General features: G+C 49.9%; 7 protein-coding genes across 7 annotated transcripts; 4 read left to right on the top strand and 3 right to left on the bottom strand.

The window, feature by feature from the left end:
* Nucleotides 1-3,501: 3,501 nt before the first annotated feature.
* On the top strand, nucleotides 3,502-9,410 carry N7462_007943 (1-3-beta-glucan synthase component FKS1; the record flags this gene model as incomplete). The annotated part of the gene is made up of 4 exons (XM_057079661.1): nucleotides 3,502-3,641; nucleotides 3,703-4,717; nucleotides 4,765-9,005; nucleotides 9,065-9,410. The coding sequence occupies 4 exons, from the start codon at nucleotides 3,502-3,504 to the stop codon at nucleotides 9,408-9,410; spliced, it is 5,742 nt and encodes a 1,913-aa protein (XP_056932331.1).
* A 552-nt stretch (nucleotides 9,411-9,962) lies between these two features.
* On the top strand, nucleotides 9,963-11,696 carry lcbA (serine C-palmitoyltransferase subunit lcbA; the record flags this gene model as incomplete). The annotated part of the gene is made up of 4 exons (XM_057079660.1): nucleotides 9,963-10,291; nucleotides 10,386-10,896; nucleotides 10,957-11,448; nucleotides 11,514-11,696. The coding sequence occupies 4 exons, from the start codon at nucleotides 9,963-9,965 to the stop codon at nucleotides 11,694-11,696; spliced, it is 1,515 nt and encodes a 504-aa protein (XP_056932330.1).
* A 1,053-nt stretch (nucleotides 11,697-12,749) lies between these two features.
* On the top strand, nucleotides 12,750-14,091 carry scw4 (putative cell wall glucanase (Scw4); the record flags this gene model as incomplete). Its single annotated transcript, XM_057079659.1, has 3 exons — nucleotides 12,750-12,816; nucleotides 12,871-13,013; nucleotides 13,087-14,091. The coding sequence occupies 3 exons, from the start codon at nucleotides 12,750-12,752 to the stop codon at nucleotides 14,089-14,091; spliced, it is 1,215 nt and encodes a 404-aa protein (XP_056932329.1).
* A 288-nt stretch (nucleotides 14,092-14,379) lies between these two features.
* On the bottom strand, nucleotides 14,380-15,855 carry N7462_007940 (uncharacterized protein; the record flags this gene model as incomplete). The annotated part of the gene is made up of 1 exon (XM_057079658.1): nucleotides 14,380-15,855. The coding sequence occupies one exon, from the start codon at nucleotides 15,853-15,855 to the stop codon at nucleotides 14,380-14,382; it is 1,476 nt and encodes a 491-aa protein (XP_056932328.1).
* A 191-nt stretch (nucleotides 15,856-16,046) lies between these two features.
* Nucleotides 16,047-17,729, top strand: N7462_007939 (WD domain protein; the record flags this gene model as incomplete). The annotated part of the gene is made up of 3 exons (XM_057079657.1): nucleotides 16,047-16,566; nucleotides 16,634-17,438; nucleotides 17,510-17,729. The coding sequence occupies 3 exons, from the start codon at nucleotides 16,047-16,049 to the stop codon at nucleotides 17,727-17,729; spliced, it is 1,545 nt and encodes a 514-aa protein (XP_056932327.1).
* A 295-nt stretch (nucleotides 17,730-18,024) lies between these two features.
* Nucleotides 18,025-18,793, bottom strand: N7462_007938 (uncharacterized protein; the record flags this gene model as incomplete). The annotated part of the gene is made up of 2 exons (XM_057079656.1): nucleotides 18,025-18,416; nucleotides 18,490-18,793. Coding segments are annotated over 2 exons (696 nt in total), but the record flags the coding sequence as incomplete, so codon positions are not given.
* A 464-nt stretch (nucleotides 18,794-19,257) lies between these two features.
* Nucleotides 19,258-21,329, bottom strand: N7462_007937 (fungal specific transcription factor domain-containing protein; the record flags this gene model as incomplete). The annotated part of the gene is made up of 5 exons (XM_057079655.1): nucleotides 19,258-19,720; nucleotides 19,782-20,014; nucleotides 20,076-20,489; nucleotides 20,561-20,877; nucleotides 20,939-21,329. Coding segments are annotated over 5 exons (1,818 nt in total), but the record flags the coding sequence as incomplete, so codon positions are not given.
* Nucleotides 21,330-22,011: the final 682 nt, after the last annotated feature.

Genomic DNA, 22,011 nt, shown 5'->3' with positions numbered 1-22,011 from the left:
CTCCTGAGTATCAGATGCTGCAGTAGACTAGAACCAACTCTTCCTCCCAAGACCCATGCTAAAGAAAGAGACCCTCTCCCCCTGATTCAGGGGAAGGGAAGAAGCGGACCGGAGGGTGCCGTAATGCCGAACACGCCCAGTTGGCGCCATTGACGCCGGTGGCTCCTTAATTGCCATGACCTAGAAGAAATGGATGACTTCGCGAAGGATGATTCCAGCCACACCTAAGCCCAAAGAGGCCAAGAGGGATCTAAACATCGGGTATTGTAAGAGGAGCGGGTCAATACAATAAACTTGCAACACTAGAACCAGCCCTAGACCCTTCGAATGTCAAGTTATTTTTGGCCGGGTGATCAGCCAGAACCCCAGTCCCGATAGAAAATGGAGCCCGGCGAGACGACCCTGAGCGTGTGAAAAGGAGGATACTGACAGAGAGGAAGTTATAGTGTGGCCACGGATTAGTTGTCGTCTGGAATGACATGGAACAGGGGGAAGGCAAATTTGAGTGTTACGCGCCCCATGCAGTGGACGTATCGTTCCTGCGACCTGCAGCGGGCAAACGGGGGCTGCCTGCATGTCCAAGATTATGTGGTGCACTATAATTCCCTCCGGTCGCGCATCGGGCGTGTCTTGTCTAAATGGGGACTTCGTGAAGCGTCTTAACAAAATATGTCGTCTGTAATTAGGTCTGTGGTGTATCTCTGTCCGAGGACCAGAGTACCTAGAACTACCCTATATATTGTACTCGGTACAGTATCATGGCATGATCTCCTGATGGAGTGAGGATATACCGACAAGACCATTGGAGATAGAATTTGTGGCAGCCCTAAGCTTCTGGGGTGGCTGGTTGATGCATAGAGGATTCGCAGCGTATTGCGTATGCAGCCCCCCCCTCCCTCCGGCTGTCTTCTCGGCTGGACCGCGAGCCCCCAGTCGAGGCTCCGGATCAGAAAAATAAAAGCATTAGTGATCCACTTGAGTTGGTGAGAGAAAGAAAAAAAAGATGGGTCGGTAGTGGAGATTAGCTGCGACTCTTTCTGATACCGCATTACTGTACCTGGTGGGTTGGATACACCGTACGGGAGGTACCGTACATACAGCCGTGACTCGTCATCTGTTGGGTCAGAAGCCAGGTTGGTGTGCTGCATATCCAGAATCCAGATTTATAGCATCTGGGCATAGTCAGGTTTACGTGGAGATGTATTTGTGCAGGAAAAAATGATTGTTGAAATGATACTCGATAGTAGAAAATATTGGTTCTGCGAAGCGTGAGATATATATCGCAACCTCATTGGGTCTAATATGGCCTGTTGCACTACATAGAATATATATTAAGAAAGACTCTTATCACAGAAGCGGGACATATCCAACCGGCTTGCCAACCGAACAAGACATATATCCCATCTATATTATACAGATAGACTTTATTGATAGATATGACTAGAGTGAAGGATTTTTTATCATGACTTGTTCCCGGCTCACTACTCCGTACTCTGTCTGTCTTCTCTCCCCTGGAGGCAGATCCAAGAAAAAGGTGCCACAATGGTTTTCCACCGATAACCGGTTTTTGAGCGACGAGACCAAGGAGCGTGTAGTTGGTGGGGGGGTTAACTACATCCAGACCAGTGCAGGGCTATTAATGGCTATGCGCTGGTCTCAGTCCGGGATAGCGCAACGGTGGACGGAAAAAAAAGTCAAAAGCAGTACATTTCTGAAATGGTGTCGGACGCTAAGAATCGACTAAGGGTATTGAGTGTAATATTGCGGTGGCAAATTGAGTGTGTTAGCGTGGAAAATCCATGTCTGTCCACTAGTGAAGAGGAATGAACAGCCTCAAAAGCAATTTGAAGGACGATCATCATCCTAAGCGACTAAGAAAAGAAACAAGCCTAAAGTGTGGTAGGCAAATCGTAGGGGAGCAGTGTGTGCTCATCCCAGGGAAACCCGGTGGAAAGTGGTTCCTATCGCTTGCGCGCCATGGTTCGGTCGCGGTGGACGCGCCCGAGTCTTTGTCAACCAGTTCAACCGTATTGGGAATTCATTAAACCATGAGGGGCCTCATCGTTTGAACGATGAGATACTGTCGCCATCCCCCTCTGTCTCTCTGTTGGGAGGCGACGTGTTGGACAACGGGAAATACCGAATGGCGAGGCCCAGCCCCGTAGAAACGAGGAATGAAAAACAAGTACCGATGCAACGCCATCCCTGCATGCCGTGGGTGGTAACAACAACAAGGCACAGGCAAATCAGGGCCTCGCGGAAGCCCAGTTGCTGGTCCATCACAGGTATCCCCGATGAAAATACCCGCCCCGACCGCATAATTCGTTACCTGGAATACATGCTGGGCGACATGGTGGGGCATGTTTCAGGGGCCGTCGCAATTCCTTTGGAATCCGACGCTCATCGGGCATTGTCATTGGATGAAGTGCGCGGTGGAGAGACAGCTGCATTAGCGATGATTGGCCGATAGGAATCAGAGATGAGATTTGTCGATTTGTCGATTCGTAGGTACTGGTTGGACAACAACGGGTATTGGGAACGGGACCGAGCCGGGGCCAACGTGGAGAGTGTGTGCAGTGGAAGTTGTTCGTGGGAAGTTGAACAGGCCCCTGAACAGGGAAGGGGGAGTCACGACCCCCGTCCTGTCTCGTACGGCCTGTACGGCCTGTATGGGTTGTATTGTTTGTATGAGCTGTATCAATCCACAGTGTGTTCTGTCGACTGGGGAGCCCTCAGGTACCGGGTACTGTACGGACACTGTGTTTCTGCTCTGTACACGCGGTACTTGTGCAGCCACAGGGGCTACTCCGCTGGGCCACATACGTGTACACAGTACACGTCGGCCAGCCCATCCCTCTCTGTACGCTGATGACTGCTGTATGTGGATGACCGTAAATTAGCTCCAGCAATCCCCCCATCCCAAAATAACAGCACAGCCAATATTTTCCCTCCTTCCTCGCAATCTCCCTCCTCCTCTCAACGCCCCCCCCCTTCCCATTCCCTTCGCTTTCTTCTTCATCCATCCTTTCTTCGGTGACTCTCTTTTTTTGGACGGAAGGTCCGGAGTAGGAAGTGTTGCTACTGTTGCTCTCTGTTCGCGATTGCCGTGGGGATTCCCTGAACACCGACAGGTGATCCTGTTCGTTCGTTACACCTCCGATCGAGTTTGAGACTCGCGGATTCGGGATCTTCGTGTTAGCTCGGCTTCCCTTTTTCTTCGCCCTACGCCGTTACGGATTTCTACGCCATTCGTTCTTTGTCGATGCTGCCATAATTTCAATCCAACCACTCAACCCCTTTCAACTTCAATAGCTAATACTGTGACGGGTCGCGATTGAGGTAAGCACCTCCCTCCTGTCTTCCCACCCCCGACAACCCGGTTTCACTATCAGTTCCGTCGAAACGACAAATGCCGTGGAGGCTCTAGCCTCGCAGTGGACTGATTGGGCGTGCGTTTTCTTCCAGAGCTCGAATTCAGCGATCGATTGCGACTCTTTCGTCATGTCGGGCTACCAGCAAGGCCATTATGATGATGGCTACGGCCACCCGGCAGGTCATGGCGACTCCTACTATCAGGATGAGCACCAACAGGGGTACTATGACAACCAGGAATATGGCGATGGCTATTACGACCACGGCGGGTATGCACAAACTCCTGGAACTAGAAATCGTCGGGATACACCGCTGACAGTGAATCTTCAGGAACGCTCAAGGTCAACACTACGCCCAGGATGCCGGTGGTCATGGGTATGCCGATGGCGGATACTATGACGCCGGTCACCAGCAGGATGAGTACTACGCTGACCAGTACTATGATGCGGGCCAGGCCGGCTATGGCCGGGGACGACGTGGCCATGATTCCGAAGAGGATTCCGAGACCTTTAGCGATTTCACCATGAGGTCGGAAACGGCCCGTGCTGCTGATATGGACTATTATGGCCGCGGAGATGAGCGTTATAATAGCTACACCGACAGCCAGTATGGCCGTGGTGGCTATGGCTATCGCCCGCCCTCCTCCCAGGTCTCTTACGGTGGTAACCGGTCATCGGGTGCATCCACCCCGGTCTATGGTATGGACTATGGAAACGCGTTGCCGGCTGGCCAGCGTTCGCGGGAACCCTACCCTGCCTGGACCTCGGATGCCCAGATTCCACTATCCAAGGAGGAGCTAGAGGACATTTTCCTCGACCTGGTAAACAAGTTCGGTTTCCAGCGGGATAGCATGCGGAACATGTACGACCATATGATGACCCTGCTTGACTCGAGGGCGTCCCGTATGACTCCCAACCAGGCTTTGCTCTCCTTGCACGCTGACTACATTGGTGGCCACAATGCCAACTACCGCCGCTGGTACTTTGCGGCCCACCTTGACCTTGATGACGCAGTTGGATTTGCAAACATGAAGTTGGGCAAGGCGGATCGCAAGACCCGGAAGGCTCGCAAGGCTGCCAAGAAGGCTGCCCAGCAGAACCCCGAGAACGAGGAGGAGACTCTTGAGGCCCTGGAGGGTGACAACAGCCTGGAGGCTGCAGAATACCGATGGAAGTCTCGCATGAACCGCATGTCTCAGCATGATCGTGCGCGGCAAATCGCACTGTATCTGCTCATTTGGGGTGAAGCAAACCAGGTTCGCTTTTTGCCTGAGTGTATCTGTTTCATTTTCAAGTGCGCCGACGACTACTATGTCTCCCCCGAATGCCAAAATCGCACAGAGCCTGTTGAGGAATTCACTTACCTCAATGAAATCATCACCCCCTCTATCAGTTCTGCCGTGACCAAGGTTACGAGATCTCCGACGGCAAGTATGTCCGCCGCGAGCGTGACCACAACCAAATTATCGGTTATGACGACATGAACCAGCTCTTTTGGTACCCCGAAGGCATTGAGCGCATCAGCTTTGAGGATAAGACCCGGCTAGTAGATATTCCCCCTGCCCAGCGTTGGCCAAAGCTGAAGGATGTCCTGTGGAAGAAGGCGTTCTTCAAGACCTACAAAGAGACACGTTCTTGGTTCCACATGGTTACCAACTTCAACCGTATTTGGGTGATTCACTTGTGCTCTTTCTGGTTCTTCACTGCTTACAACGCCCCGACTCTGTATACTCCCAACTACCAGCAGCAATGGGACAACAAGCCCTCCACCGCCAAGTACTTGGCTGCTGTTGGTTTTGGTGGTGCACTTGCTGCCTTCATTCAAATCTTCGCGACCATTTGCGAGTGGTTGTATGTTCCACGTCGCTGGGCTGGTGCTCAGCATCTGCGCAAGCGTTTCTTCTTCCTTCTCGCCGTCTTCGTCGTCAACCTCGTTCCCGGTGTTATTATTTTCGGCTTTCTGTCTGACCTCGGAAGCGAGAGTGTTCAAAAGCCGGTTGGCCTTGCCCTTGGTATCGTTCACTTCGTCATTGCCCTTCTTACTGCCACATTCTTCGCAATTCAGCCTTTGGGTGCGCTGTTTGGTAGCTACATGAAGAAGAATGGTCGTCAGTATGTGGCCAGCCAGACTTTCACAGCAAGTTTCCCTCGTCTTCAGGGCAATGACATGTGGATGTCGTACGGCCTATGGGTTTGCGTTTTCGGTGCCAAGCTTGCAGAGTCTTACTTCTTCCTGACTCTGTCGTTCAAGGATCCTATCCGCATCTTGTCTCCCATGACAATCTACGAGTGCACTGGTGTTAAATACGTGGGCAACATTTTGTGCCACAAGCAACCTCAGATTCTCCTCGGTCTCATGTTTTTCATGGACTTGACGCTGTTCTTCCTTGACAGTTATCTGTGGTACATTATCTGCAACACCATCTTCTCGGTGGCCCGCTCGTTTTATCTTGGTGTCTCGATTTGGTCTCCGTGGAGAAACATCTTCTCCCGTCTTCCCAAGCGTATCTACTCCAAGGTCCTCGCAACCACCGACATGGAAATCAAGTACAAGCCTAAGGTCCTCATTTCTCAGGTGTGGAATGCCATCATCATTTCCATGTACCGTGAGCACCTGCTTGCCATCGACCATGTGCAGAAGCTCCTCTACCACCAGGTTCCCTCCGAGCAGGAAGGCAAGCGCACTTTACGTGCGCCTACTTTCTTCGTCTCACAAGAAGATCAGTCTTTCAAGACGGAGTTTTTCCCTGCTGGCAGCGAGGCTGAACGCCGTATCTCCTTCTTCGCCCAGTCTCTGTCCACTCCCATGCCTGAGCCTCTGCCGGTGGATAACATGCCCACTTTCAGTGTTCTGATTCCTCACTACGGTGAGAAGATTCTCCTGTCTCTTCGAGAAATCATTCGTGAGGACGAGCCCTACTCCCGTGTTACCCTGCTGGAATATCTGAAGCAACTCCACCCTCATGAGTGGGATTGTTTCGTCAAGGACACCAAGATTCTGGCGGACGAGACCTCTCAATTCAATGGCGAATATGGCGAGAAAGGAGAGAAGGATGCTGCCAAGAGCAAGATCGATGATCTTCCTTTCTACTGCATTGGTTTCAAGTCTGCTGCTCCCGAGTACACCCTCCGTACCCGTATCTGGGCTTCGCTTCGTTCCCAGACTCTTTACCGTACCGTCTCTGGCTTCATGAACTATAGTCGTGCCATCAAGCTTCTGTACCGTGTTGAGAACCCTGAAGTTGTTCAGATGTTTGGTGGAAACTCCGAAAAGCTCGAACGTGAGCTCGAACGCATGGCCCGCCGCAAGTTCCGTATTTGTGTCTCTATGCAGCGTTACGCGAAGTTCAACAAGGACGAGCGTGAGAACACTGAGTTCCTTCTCCGCGCCTACCCTGACCTCCAAATTGCGTATCTTGATGAGGAGGCCCCAGAGAACGAGGGTGATGAGCCTCGCCTATACTCTTCTTTGATTGACGGTCACTGTGAACTCCTGGAGAACGGCATGCGCAAGCCCAAGTTCCGCATTCAGCTGTCCGGTAACCCCATCCTCGGTGACGGAAAATCCGACAACCAGAACCACTCCATCATCTTCTACCGCGGTGAATACATTCAACTTATTGATGCCAACCAAGACAACTATCTCGAAGAGTGCTTGAAGATCCGCAGTGTATTGGCTGAGTTTGAAGAGCTGACCACTGACAATGTTTCGCCTTACACGCCTGGTATTCCCTCGCCTGAGTCCAATCCAGTTGCCATTCTCGGTGCCCGTGAATACATTTTCTCTGAGAACATTGGCATGCTCGGTGACGTTGCGGCCTCGAAGGAACAAACATTCGGTACTCTGTTCGCCCGTACTCTGGCTCAGATCGGCGGTAAGCTGCATTATGGTCACCCTGATTTCCTGAATGCTACCTTCATGACCACACGTGGTGGTGTGTCCAAGGCCCAGAAGGGTCTCCACCTGAACGAGGATATCTATGCCGGTATGAACGCTATTCTCCGAGGTGGTCGCATCAAGCACTGTGAATACTTCCAGTGTGGTAAGGGTCGTGATTTGGGTTTCGGTTCCATTTTGAACTTCACTACCAAGATTGGTACCGGTATGGGTGAGCAGATGCTTTCTCGTGAATACTATTACCTCGGTACCCAACTGCCTCTCGACCGCTTCTTGTCTTTCTACTACGCCCATCCCGGTTTCCACTTGAACAACATGTTCATTATGCTTTCTGTGCAGATGTTCATGATTGTGTTGATCAACTTGGGTGCTCTGAAGCACGAGACTATCATTTGTCGCTACAACTCTGACCTGCCCATCACGGATCCCCTCCTGCCAACCTACTGTGCTGATCTTCATCCAATCATTAACTGGGTCAACCGTTGTGTTATCTCGATTTTCATCGTGTTCTTCATCTCGTTGGTTCCCCTCGCCGTCCAGGAACTGACTGAGCGTGGTGTCTGGCGTATGGCCACCCGTCTGGCGAAGCACTTTGGTTCCTTCTCCTTCATGTTTGAGGTGTTCGTTTGCCAGATTTACGCCCACGCTGTGCACCAGAACCTGTCATTAGGTGGCGCCCGCTATATTGGTACTGGTCGTGGTTTCGCAACTGCCCGTATTCCCTTTGGTGTTCTGTATTCCCGTTTCGCCGCACCCTCGATCTATGCTGGTGCTCGTCTGCTTCTGATGCTGCTGTTCGCCACGAGTACTGTGTGGACTCCCGCTTTAATTTGGTTCTGGGTTTCCTTGCTTGCCCTGATCATCTCTCCCTTCCTCTTCAACCCCCACCAGTTCGCCTGGAATGACTTCTTCATTGACTACCGGGATTACCTCCGCTGGCTCTCGCGTGGTAACTCTCGGTCTCACGCCTCCTCTTGGATTGGATTCTGCCGTCTTTCTCGTACTCGCATCACTGGTTATAAGAAGAAGCTTCTCGGTGTTCCCTCAGAGAAGGGATCCGGAGATGTGCCCCGTGCTCGCATTACCAACATTTTCTTCAGTGAAATCGTCGCCCCTCTGGTTGTGGTCGCTGTGACTTTCATCCCGTACCTGTACATCAACTCTCGAACTATGTTCAGCAACGACGATAAGTATGCCGCGGACGCCATTGCGCGCATTGCCCTCGTCGCATTTGCACCGATTGGTATCAACGCTGGTGTCGCTGGTATGTTCTTCGGTATGGCTTGTTGTATGGGTCCTATCTTCAGCCTGTGCTGCAAGAAGTTCGGTGCAGTTCTGGCCGCCATCGCCCACGCCATTGCTGTTATTGTCCTCATTGTCTTCTTCGAGGTTCTGTTTGTCCTCGAGTCCTTCAACTGGGCTCGTACTGTGTCCGGCATGATTGCAATGATGGCTCTCCAGCGTTTTATCTACAAGCTCATCATCGCCTTGGCTCTGACTCGTGAATTCAAACATGATCAGTCCAACATCGCTTGGTGGACTGGAAAATGGTACAACATGGGCTGGCATTCGCTGTCCCAACCAGGTCGTGAGTTCCTTTGCAAGATCACCGAATTGGGATACTTCGCGGGCGACTTCGTTCTTGGCCACTTCATCCTCTTTTTCATGCTTCCTTTCCTCGCAGTTCCCTATGCCGACAAGTTCCACTCGGTTCTACTCTTCTGGCTCCGTCCCAGGTATGTGTTTTTGTTCTCCCCGTGACTTCTTTCGATACATTACTGACTTTGTCCTCTAGTCGTCAAATTCGTCCTCCGATCTACTCTCTCAAGCAGTCCAAGCTGCGCAAGAGACGTGTGATCCGTTTTGCCATTCTCTACTTCGTCATGCTCGTTCTTTTCATTGTACTGATCGCGGCACCGATCATCGTGCGCAACATGGATCTCGACGAGGGAATCCGGAAAACGCTCTACGATGCCATTGGTGTGAAGCAGGGCAACAGCATGTATCTTCTGCAACCCCTTGACCACGGCCTGAACGATACCAAGTCCTACTACACTGGTAGTCACTTGCCTCAAGGCTACTCAACTCATGCTGCTGTCACACCCACTGGCGGCTCATACAACTTCTTCCGTATGTTCTGAAGAGACTCAATCGACCCTGTATGAAAATGGCCTGTACAAAGCTTTTTGTTTGTTTCTTCTCTTTTCATCCCCATATTTCGTGTTTTTCTCCTTCAATTCGCTGCATTCTCTTGAAATCACTGGCGTACTTGTTGATCTTAATGGCTTGTGTGGAATGACTTGTATCTCGAGTGGTTCTCATCGCCCTGGTGGGTTTACCTTCGTTTACTACTCTCATAGCTTTTCTTCACCTTAAACACTCACGGAATACAATCTGCATTGCTTCATTATATAATAAGTGGACCTATTATCCTTTTCCATCCAACTCGTATCATTCCCTTTTCGAGGTGCTTGATCTGTAGACAAACCATTCACTGCTCTTGACTTGTCGCTCCTGGTCACAGTCACGTGGGAATCACGTGTCGGGGCCGTTTCACCTTGTCCGCGACCCCCCGAGGGTCTAATAAACCATTTCCTCGAATCTATCCTGCCAGTGGCCTTTCAATCCCTTCTGTTGCTGGAATTCCTCTGGTTGGTGTTCTTGCGCTACGAGCGCTCCTGATTATAAACGTCATGGATTTCCAGGAGACACAGCGTCTCCTGTCCGAGTACCTACACGAACTCGCGAACTTGTTTCATCGTGTCCCCGGATCCGCCATTTTTCTTCGCTACGTTAAATCGAGTTATCAGGATGATCCAATTCGGTCAGCTGTGGAGCTTTTTTTATTCTTGTTCGCCGTGCGCTACCTACTCGCCCCGAAATATTCGACGAAGCCCGGCGTCGTGCCCTTGTCCGAGGATGAGATCGATGACCTCGTGGATGAATGGACCCCTGAGCCTCTTGTTGCCAAGCCCAGTACTTTGGAAGAAATGGAAGTTGATAAAAGGACTGTGATCGTGGGGTAAGTCCATCTTCCTTTTTATACTTGGCTTTTATGCACACGGGGCTCTCTTTGTTTGCCAACCACCTTACTAAACGATCCTCGCGTGACACAGCCCTGTTGGTCCCAAATCCAAGCTCGCGAATGGCCGTACTGTCACAAACCTCGGCTCCTACAACTTCTATAACTTCAACACGAACGAAGCTCTCAAAGAAAAAGCCATTCAGACACTCCGGAACTATGGCGTTGGACCTTGTGGGCCTCGTGGTTTCTACGGCACCCAGGATGTCCATCTGAAGACTGAGGCCGATGTTGCTTCTTTCTTGGGAACGGCGGCTTGCATCATATACTCCCAGGCATTCTCGACTATCTCCAGTGTCATCCCGGCGTTCTCGAAGCGCGGAGACATTATTGTGGCCGATAAAGGCGTGAGCTTTGCTATCCGGAGGGGTATCCAAATTTCACGAAGTACTGTTCGGTGGTATGAGCACAATGATATGGAAGACCTGGAGCGGGTTCTCGCGAAGGTGACCAAGGAACAGGCGCGCAAGCCGTTGACTCGGAGATTTATCATCACCGAGGGTCTCTTTGAGTCCTATGGTGATATGGTGGACTTGCCCAAGATTGTGAGAACTACCCGGTTGCTGATGGTCTTGGAGCGACTGCGATACTAATTGATGGTGTAGATCGAGCTGCGCCTAAGATACAAATTTCGCCTGATTCTGGACGAGACATGGTCATTCGGTGTCCTTGGTCGCACTGGCCGCGGTATTACCGAGCACCAGAACGTTGACGCGGCTGAAGTTGACATGATTGTCGGGTCACTGGCTGGCCCACTTGTAGCAGGTGGTGGTTTCTGTGCTGGGTCTGAGGAGATCGTGCACCACCAACGTATCTCGGCTTCTGCATACACCTTCTCTGCTGCGCTTCCTGCTCTCCTTTCTACTACCGCTAGTGCTACGATAAACATCCTCCAGAACAGCCCTGAGACTGTGTCGCAGCTCCGAGAGTCTATTAAGGTTATGCGTGCTCAGCTGGATCCTCGCAGCGACTGGGTGTACTGCACCAGTGCTGTAGAGAACCCAGTACTCCTGCTGGTCATCAAGCCTGAAGTTGTGGCTTCGAAGAAACTCACCTACGTTGATCAACAATTCCTACTCCAGGATATTGTCGATGAGGTACGTATCGAATTCCGTCTCCCCTCAAATTCTCGTAGTTTGCTTACCCATGTTAATTCATCTAGTGCCTTGCCAACGGAGTCTTGATCACCCGTCTTAAGACTTTGGAGGATAACTTCCAGCCTAGTCAAGTTGTCCCTGCCGCACTCAAGGTTTGCGTTACGACCGGCTTGACCAAGAAAGAGCTCGAGAAAGCCGGCACCATCATCCGGCACGCCATCACAAAGGTGATGAGCAAGAAGAAATGAAGAACCAAAAGTTTCTTTTCAATGACTCCTCATGCTCAAATGACCCACACTTCTGGGATTTATCCCCACTCCACCACCTGGTTTCCTCTTCAACCCTCTACCCTACGCCCTAATGCCCTGACCCGACACTTCCTTCATTGTATTGCTAAGCTGCTTGTTGATATGCATCACTATTGCTACCTCGCTTTGTACAGCACTGCTCCCCATTGCTCCTATTATTTCTACCTTTTCGGGGACAGTATCATACTCTACCGGTGCATGGTCTAGATTGTTTAATACTATTTCTACTTTCGGTATAGCTTAGAGCTGTACTGAATTTCATTTCCCATACTTTCCTTTCACAAGTTTTATTCATGATTCATCACTGTTCTGAAATTTATTTAAGGGCTGTATTCTTCTATGGTTTGGAGGCGAGTCTTGATTCAAGAGGATTGAGACCTGGAACGTCCACTGATTCGGGCCTGGCAAGCTCCCTTGCCCCCTTCCAACTGGGCATAATGTGACATGCAACTAATGTTCTTCTATCGTACATTCTGCTTCGCTTACGTACCTTGGCGTTTGAGCTAACTTGAAGGGTACGAATCCCGGCGCAACAAGGCCGGAATGAACCTCGCATTCCATAGAGCCTATAGTCACCTTAGGAGCATTCCCCGCCAACTTTCGACAGGGATCTTGCCTCCTGGACTCCTTGACCGCGAGATCTTTTCGCAAGTTGATCCGCACAAATGAATACTCAGTGCCGACCTCTCAATATTCTTGGATTATGCTTCCAAGGGGCGAAACCGTGAAAGACCTGGGCCCTGATCTCATTCCCCATGTCACCCCACAGTGAATAGCTATGCCTGGATACCCCTTCATTTACCTACTATGGTGCCACGGCCTCTCATGGTGGCTCTGACCACGGGGATGAATATAATTCGGCTGATCTGCACCAGTGCCTGCTCCCTCGGTGTGCAGGGCGGAGTTTTGAGGTCTCTCCGAGTCGCGATTTACTAACCCTACTTTTTAGTTTCGAGGGTTTGGACGCGTTCACGCCCAGGGAGTCGATTTGCGATGAGGCGCCTTGCTCAGGCGCTCGTGGCCTTGTTTGTTGCATGCGGTGCTCACGCTGAGTTCCAGGGTGAGATACTTTTGATTGAGATGAATCAGACTTGCCAGACTGACTGCTTCGTAGGCCCTGACCATTGTCTCGGCGAGCTACATGACTCTTCCCAGGCGCGGTCTGTCGCAGAGGTTGTCGTCTGGGTGAATGAAGATGGAGACCTGCTTAGCACCGAAACTACCCACGCCACTGTGACACCGGCGCTGGTTGGCAATGTTAGTTGACAAAGTATCCTGTTCTATGGCCAAGGATGCCATTTTATGAGTGGTTGTTGATATAGCATATAAGTCCGCTACGACCATCCCCACTCACCTATCGAAATTGACCTCAGAATCGGCGATGTCTCTTGCTACTCCCATGCCTTCACAATCCGATTTACTAGAGGACAACACATCCCCGAACAAAAGTCCTTCCGCCGACAGATTACAGAAAAAACCGCAACCCAATGCTCATCATCCTCATCCAGATCAACCGCCACATCCTGACCATCATGAGGACCAGCAACGCCGATTTGGAATTTCATACTCGCCATATAACGCAGATAGAAGCTGCAAGACCCAAGCCGAAGTCAACAAAGACCTCGACAAGCTATCGGGGTATGCTTTTGTTCGAATCTACGGCACAGACTGCGATCAGACGAAGACTGTTGCCATCGCTGCCCGACAACACAAGATGCAGGTTTTTGCAGGAGTCTACGACCTAACAGATTTCCCTGCAAGCCTGAAGGCTTTCAATGAAGCGGCGACCCTCCCCGACGGAACAAAGGACTGGTCCGTGTTTCACACCATCGCCATTGGCAACGAGCTCGTCAATGGTGGTATCAGTTCGCCCGCGGAAGTGACTGGCGCTGTGAATCAAGCTCGAACTGCGTTGCGTGCACAGGGATATCGAGGACCCGTAGTCACCGTCGACACGTTTTCCGTCCTTCTCAAGCACCCAGAACTATGTCATGCATCAGATTACTGCGCTGCCAACTGCCACGCCTTTTTCGATGCCAATCAGCAGCCCCATGATGCAGGACCGTATGCACTTGAACAAGCCCACGCGGTCTCTCAAGTGGCAGGTGGGAAACGCACTATCATTACGGAATCTGGATGGCCGCACGCTGGCCAAGCGAATGGTGCTGCCGTTCCCTCGGAGGAGAACCAACGTGTTGCCATTGAGAGTATCCGGCGCAGTTTTGCGCATCGGGGGGACGATCTCGTGCTCTTTACTGCCTTTGATGACCTCTGGAAGCAGGACAATAGGTACACTTTCAGCGCTGAGCGATTCTGGGGTATCTACCAGCGATAAATTCACACTAGACACTCCAGGAAAGGTGAATCGGTCCTTCGGGGAGCGGGAGAAGAAGCGTGAGTTCGGTAGTGTACCACAATGTAGATATGGTTCTCTTTCAAGATACACGAATACAACGAGAAACTCGCATTCAGATGCAATAATACAAAAACAAAACACAATTTGCTTCATGTTTAATTAAGTTGCGATATTTCCAAAAAAAAAAAAAACGCTTTTGATGCAATGTGAAGAAAATTTATTATACAAGCGCACGCCAGCGCGCATCATTAAACGGGGTTTCTATTTTTACCGTCGAGCAGATGGAAGCTTCTGCTGACCTCGGGACTCTCGTGAACGGATCTGCAGTTTGTCCAGCCAACCGCCAGGACCAGAAAGCTCCTCAAATGCCTCTTTATTGGGTGCGAAATCCCAGAATGACTCTTTGCCCAGTTTGGACTGGCGCCGCGGATCGAGGTCCCGCTGGCGCCGGGTGGCAATTGATTGCAGTAGCTTTCGGGTTTTATAACTCGGAGTGAGACCGGTCACTTCCATTTCGCGAAGCAAAGAAACGACACCTGGAAGATCATTGCAGCCACGCCAGTAGAAATAGATCATCTCGTCATACAGAGCCCGTGATGATCCGAGAAATGCAGAGGTCTTTCCTTGTTCCTTGATCGTGGTTCGAAACTGGCCGATGAGCTGTGAGCTGGGAAAGTGCGTATTCAGCAAACGAAAAGCAACAAGCAGGGTCTTTGGGTAAAGGGTGGCAACCACTGGACCAATTGGCACTGTAGGTGGGACCCTGAGAGGCCCAGGTGAAGGAGTAGCGGTATCTGCCTTATTCCCTCCGGATTGACTTATGGAAAACTCCTCGCCAGACATGGTGATTGATGCCGACTGATCCAGATGCTTTAGTACTGAGAAAATGCGTTCCTTGCACACTTCCCACAGCCCTATATCACCTTTCCCTTCCTCAATTGCCTGGAACAGCGCAAACTCGATCTTTTCAGACTCTTTCTGGACAACAATGTCAATCGCTTCTTGTATAGAGATCTCTCGCTCGATGCTAGTGGCTGAAGCTGGCTCTGTGTAGCCGAGATCGCTTATACGAATTGTGACCTGGCCTGGAGAGTCATCTTCCTCATCAAACTCCTCAGGTATATCCGCGGAACTGTCCCATGCACCGGGTCTTTGATGTGATGCAAACTTGGGTTGCTTAGAAGTCTTCTTAGACTGTGCATCCTCAAGGATGGAACCAAAAATTGCAACCAACTCGCTTATATCATTCGGATCCCCCTCGTCCGATGAGCCGTGCGATTTCGCTGCCTTCGAATCTGCACTGCTGATTTCGTGGCTGATACCAAGTTGTCCCAATAGCTCTCCGAAAGCCTTTCGCTCCTGGCCAGTGACCTTGTTTATACGCCTTGACAAAGGTGGGCTTTTGTTCTCGGTTTTCAGAGGAGAAAGCGACGCAGCGCGATGCTGCAAATAGCTTCTCCGGGGTGACGAAGGGGGAGAATCGTTCAGACGGCTTGATGATCGACCTTCCTCGGATGAGTGACCCTGACTCGAATGATCGCTCTCATGCGAGTGGTCGCTCTCAGTTGCTTCAGTATCATTGGAGCCATTGTGTTGGCAGGTATAATGGTGATGGAAATGCGCCGGTAGCGCTCCGCGCAGTGAGTGGGATATCGGTGCAAGGGTGCGCGTTTGGTAGAGGAAAGGGGCCAAGGAACTGGAAGTCGCCGACAGAAAGAATGCGCGGGAAATATTGGTCGCCATTGCTCCCCGAGGCGTTGCGCCGGAACTGAAAGCAAAATGAGTTGACTCCGGCTCTTTTTCCATATGGCCCCACGTGACTTCGCGTTTTCATCGCACGCGTTCCTCGCGCAACTACTCAGAACTGAACAGCACTTGCGCTTGACATTCTTTTCCAATATTCTTTCCATCGACGAACTGTGACTGCAGGCGCCATGGATAGCCTTGAACAGCAGCGCTTGGCTAATATCGCCGAGCGCGATGCGCTCTTGAAGCAGATGTCGCTTGGAGTCCAATCGGCTAGTCTTTTCAACTCACCCAAGACTCCTGGCTCCAGTGCCACGAAGTCGAAGAAAAAGGCGGCTCCTAAGCGAATCAAGGAGGAAGAGGACTCGCCACTGCCTCGACGCCAGTCATCTCGTTTGAGAGGAATCGCGGCTGAGAGCGAAGTCGCAAAGCGCAAAGCCGAGGAACTGTACGAAGCTGCTAAAGAAGTTGAGCGAGCGAAGAAGCTGCGTCGCACAGACTCTTTTACTGCAAATGATATGTTTATCGCAGGCCAAAAAATTACTGATGAGGGCTTGATTGGTGTGGATGTGGTGAACAAGGGTGTGGCAGAGCCATATGTAAGAACTTTCGGCGACGACGAGATCCAGAAGACAACAGACAAGGACTTAAAGGCTCTGCGGGAGGAGATGAATGGCTTGAGTCTATGGGAAGAATGGGATCCTCAGAGTAAGAAGCCGATTTCAATTTCGAAACTCCTCATGGGCAAGAATTAACCGGGACCTGTAAAACCTAGGAATCAAGATTACCCCCGAGAGAGTGTACGCCATGACCTTCCATCCCTCCGAATCAAAGCCACTCATCTTTGCGGGTGATAAAATGGGACATCTTGGCGTTTTTGATGCCTCACAAAACAAGCCAGAAGTCGGTGAAGATGACGAGGAAGACGATCCAGACCCAGTTCTAACTACCCTCAAACCTCACACTCGCACGATTTCCGCTATGACTATTCATCCTTTGAACCCAACTCGCCTGTATACTGCAAGTTACGATAGCTCAATTCGTGAGTTGGATCTGGAGAAGACGAAATCGGTGGAAAAGTTCGCACCCAAATCGACCAAGATTGACGAAGCTTTGTCCGGTGTTGACATGGCGGCTGATGACCCGCATACATTGTACTGGACTACTTTGAACGGTGCCTTTGGTCGTTATGATATGCGCACTTCTCTGTCAGAGTCCACTGTTTCTCAATGGCAGCTTTCAGAGAAGAAAATCGGCGGATTTACACTGTGTCCGTCGCAGCCACATTACCTTGCTACTGCAAGCTTGGATCGTTTCATGCGTCTGTGGGATCTGCGGAAGCTCTCCTTTGACGACCCAGTGCCGGTTGCTGAACATGAGAGCCGCCTTTCTGTGTCACATGCAGCATTCAATGCTGCTGGCCATATCGCTACGTCTTCTTATGACGACACTTTGAAGATTTATGATGTTGGTGCCAAGGGCATGTCGTCCTGGAAACCAGGCCATAATCTATCGGATAAGGAGTTCCGACCTGATACTGTCGTTAGGCATAACTGCCAGACGGGCCGTTGGGTGACGATGTAAGTGGCTAGGACTTTGCCCGTCTTATTTCCATTTCAAATTACTTTGTTCTAACGATGGGGTTGTCTAGTCTTCGCCCGCAGTGGCAACTGAACCCTCAATCTCACATACAACGGTTCTGTATCGGAAACATGAACCGTTTTGTTGATATCTACAGTGCCTCTGGTGATCAGCTGGCCCAACTTGGCGGCGATGGCATTACTGCTGTTCCCGCCGTAGCCGTCTTCCATCGGAGCAAGAACTGGGTTGTAGGTGGAACAGCGAGTGGGAAAGTATGCCTCTGGTTGTAAATCCTGCGATTCTGCATTTCGGAATACGTTGTACGCATCAACCTGGATCGGCACCTGCGTTCTTTTGTGGACTGGCTTCATTGTCGTTAAGACCTCGGGTCCTGGCGTTTCAATGGAAGGGGAAACCTTCTGGTTTACAGTGGTGGTTAAGTAACACTTACTTGATTTTTGTTTGTAATGTACAGGACACACGTATGAATATGACATCTCTGAACGAGGTTGCTGAGTAGAATTTTTGATTTCAAATCATAGTGTACAGATCATGCTCATCGCATATGCCTCCAATGCCAACCATTCATATAGTTGTATTCGAGATCCCAGATTCTAGTAATAGCTTAGCATACTGCAAGTGGAGCCAAACCACAGGCCATGGCATCGGGGGCTGTCCGGTCTTGGTGTCGCCGGTATAAAAGAGGGACTTGAATCCGAATTCGATAGTCTGATCCTCTTTCATAACACTTGTCAACTCTAGAATGGCGTCCATTGGGCGCGTATCCCTTTTTGAGGGATGATCACCGCCTCGAATGACAATACGACCATCTGTCTTCTCCAGCACCTCGAATGAATCTGCCATTAGGGTCCCAGGCTCGTAGGTTGACGACATAAAATCCTCGCGAGTCCAAAGGTGTTTTTCATTGGAAGGATTCCGAGCTAGCGCATTCAAGAGAGTTCGTTGGAGAAAGAAGCCTGTAGATTCCCCAAATGAGACCAATGATTCTTTTTGCCTAACAATGAGATGACTAGGGAGTATTGATCTTACCCCAGTTACTCCATACGCCCGCACAAAACGCATCTGTCAGCTTGTCCGGTTGGTCTCGAAGTTCGGGGCGTATCTGGTTCAGCGGGACACGTCGGACGAAGAAGTCTTGAGTGAAGGGATTCCCATGAGGATTCCAGTTCTGCTCGCGGACAATTCTGAATATACGATCTGTTGGTTCGATTGGAACCAATTCATCTTTCCGTGTGTAAATAAAGAAGGAGCTCAGGCCAGCTGTGCCCCCGAGAGCAGCCACTTGGGCTGTTCGGGCGAGACGGTGAAGTATAGGACCCATAGCCGGAAGAATCTCTATGAGCATTATTAGCAAGAGGACGGAAAAATGTCCCGCCCAACCCAAGGGGCGCTACCTCCACGGTCACAGTAGGGTAGATGTTAACTGCGTTGTTTGATCGCGTCGGGTTAAACAATATAAGAGAGCCCCGATAATTTCAATACATCCAATGTCTAGAGGCCGCTCGAGATTTAAAGCAATGTGCAGATCCACCTAGATTGAAGCTATGCCAACTTGGTTCGGAGCCCTCGGTCTCGGTCTTTCGATTGCCTCCTTTCCGCGAACCTATCCGCTTACCAACCCAGTTCCCTCCACCTCCGAGTGGGGACCTGATACTTCAGATAGAATCGACTATATCGTAGAAAAGGCCAATCGAAGTATACTACAATACTCGAATCACTCTATAATTCACGTCGATAACGATATCGCGCCAGGATGAAGGGCTGAGATTTGACATAGGAGTTGGGTTTCATTTCTATTCAATTTGGCTCAAAAGACGTAAGATCCGACTCGAACCACTCCAGTGACGGCTGGCTATTAAACAAGTGCCACATAAGCTCATCAGCATGGAGTTGTGATGTACTGCCGAGAGGCTGTGTCTGCTGGGCATTCAATTCGACTGCAGGAGTCATATACGATTTTCCCATCTCAGGACCTGTGTCAGTCACAGTAATTGGTTCTAGCATTTCACCAGCTGTAATCGGGTACCACGGTGCAACGCTACTTTGCGGGCATAAATGCTGCTTAGCGTGAACCAAGGGCTCGCAAAGGTGCTGGAGGGAGTCCAGAAGTTTGAGCAACTTAACAATATAGGGACTGGCTGTGAATTGAGACAGGCTTTGCGTGATGTCTTGGATGAGGTTGTAGTCATCAATGTCTAGCTCACCGATGATGTTACAGAAGAGGACGAAAAAGGGACTTAGTGGATAGAGAAAGATTGTCCTTGGAAAATCAATCAAATTCGTTAGTGATACAAGGGTGAATCTTAAAGGAACCAGCTTACCATGTAAGAAATGTTGGGTACGGGTCCACAAAGCCCGGACTTTCCGTGAGATGGTTCAGCAGATATTGCAAGGCCTTCAAGGATTTTCGGGAATACGATACACACTCCCGATGCGTCAGGGGCGAAAACGCATATCTCAATCGTGATCGAAGAATGTCTACTAAAATAGCGAAATGACAAAATTCCATACCGATCCAGTCAGCACTGATCAAGTCAGGAGCAGCGCTTCGACTCTGTGTATTGATCCTGTTAGCGCAGAGAAGAGGACTGGGGGTTGTGTCGAAATCTACTTACAGATTGCAAATAAGAGTGTATTGCACTCATTCTGTCTTGCAGCTTTGAATGTCTGGACAGTAGTTCGCGAGTGTCTTTCAAATTTTTCAAGTTAAGAAGGTCGCCCTGCACCTGAGCTAGGTCTACAAGAATTCGAATTAATGGCATATGTGGCAGAGGTTTATCTTCTTCGCTGACGAGATCTCTTGGCGAAATATGAAGTTCGGGCAATGATAAAGGCCGATGGAGAAGGGAACTCAGCGTTCGATCAAGATAGAAGCACCAATATAAACAACTGTTGATCTCTTCATCGAAGTCTGAGTGTCGGTTCGGTGCTCGAATTTCATGGTAATTCAAGACTGTAATCAGGCGGGAGGCGTAAGAAGTATAAACCCAGGCTTGGCTCATATTACCTTGGTATTGCATCAAGAATGCCTATGCGATGTGAGGCTGTGTTAGCTTGTGTTATAGTGGTTAAAGAATCCTCCCCACCATAATGTACATACTGCAGATATTAAAGACTGGATAAAAGGAAGAGATGGGCTGTTTAGGAAATTGAGATTTCGAAGGGCGTGAAGTGCACAGGCTTCATATCTCCTCTTTGACTGAAGAAACTGTGCGTTCATCATCGGATCCCTATAGCCCCTGGGCATATGGTAGAGTCGAAAAATTGCCTTCACATAAACACAGATACAGTATTGGTAGAAGAGCTGATTCTGGTCTTTGCTTCTCAGAAAGAGTGAGACTATCATACGCAGAGTTTTCTCTGAAATATGGTCAGGCCATTGGATGTAATGGGGGCTTCCAGATGTTACAGTTGGCTCTGTATGATTTTTAGTGGAAAACTTCTATCAATTGATGAATACCACTGATTGTGTTCCTACCTCTCATGAGCATATAAAATAATTCCGGTGCTGGAGCGATAGATTCGATGATCTCTGAGCAATGATCTTGGGGGAAATCAACTGAGATATCATTCTCACTCAGATTCGACGCTTGTCCGTGTGTCATTGAGTTCACGAAATCTAATGCCGACTTCAGGATCGACTGTCGCTCCTGATTCATACGCTCGTTCCCATCAAGCTCGCTTTGTATGATGACCTTAGCATGTTCTGCATGGTGGGTAGACTCATCTGGCGTCACCACGGCGCAGCTACTATGAGGAGACATGGGAGTGTCATTTTGATAGACGACATTATCCAACTTTCTTCTCTTAGGAATATAATCCACATCCAATGAATGAGACCCGCTGGCTGGACTAGAAGTGGTGGTCGCGCTAGATAATGCAGTCAGTATGCTTCAACAAACCAATGAGGCTGATTTGGTAATATTTTTCATCTTACTCCTGTGTTTTAGAAATCGCTTTTTCCAATCTGACCAATCTTTCCCCGATTGTTGAGATGCTAGATATCTGGTCAACCGCGAATGTTGGGATCTCCTACTTTCTCTATACCTACACTGATGTCTTCTGCACGCGAGCCGGTCGCTCCGGCCGAGCACGGCGACACTCTACACCAGCATCGGCGCAATTCGAGCAATGCAGGCGTCTATCGCATCGCACCTTTCTGGAATGGCAAAGATCACACTAAGTATTATCAGCCTTTCTCTCATCTCAGCCATCGAAGGTCATGTGATCTGTAGCTTACAGCACGTAGAACATCGTCGCTCATCCTGTTTCCACTTCTCACATAATAATACAGGGTTTAAAAGAGGCCCGAGGACCTAGTAATTACGTGAATTGAACGTTCAGGAAGAATAGTCATAAGCATATAGCTTTTTGAAGTGACCGGAAGTAGCTTAGTCATGTCTTTCCTTTTTAGGTCGGGATTCCGAGAGAATGGGGAAGTTGGCAGGAGGATTCAGTTGAGCCCGACAGAATTGAGTGAGGCCTTCTTTGCTCACAAGCCGAGAAAGAAATATCTAGTAAAAAATCTAGTTATATATTGATAGACCAAGC

Source organism: Penicillium macrosclerotiorum (assembly GCF_028827735.1).
Source record: "Penicillium macrosclerotiorum strain IBT 26536 chromosome Unknown utg000007l_segment0_segment0, whole genome shotgun sequence".
NCBI classification, from domain to species: Eukaryota; Fungi; Ascomycota; class Eurotiomycetes; order Eurotiales; family Aspergillaceae; genus Penicillium; species Penicillium macrosclerotiorum.
This window is presented reverse-complemented; position numbering and strand designations above follow the sequence as displayed.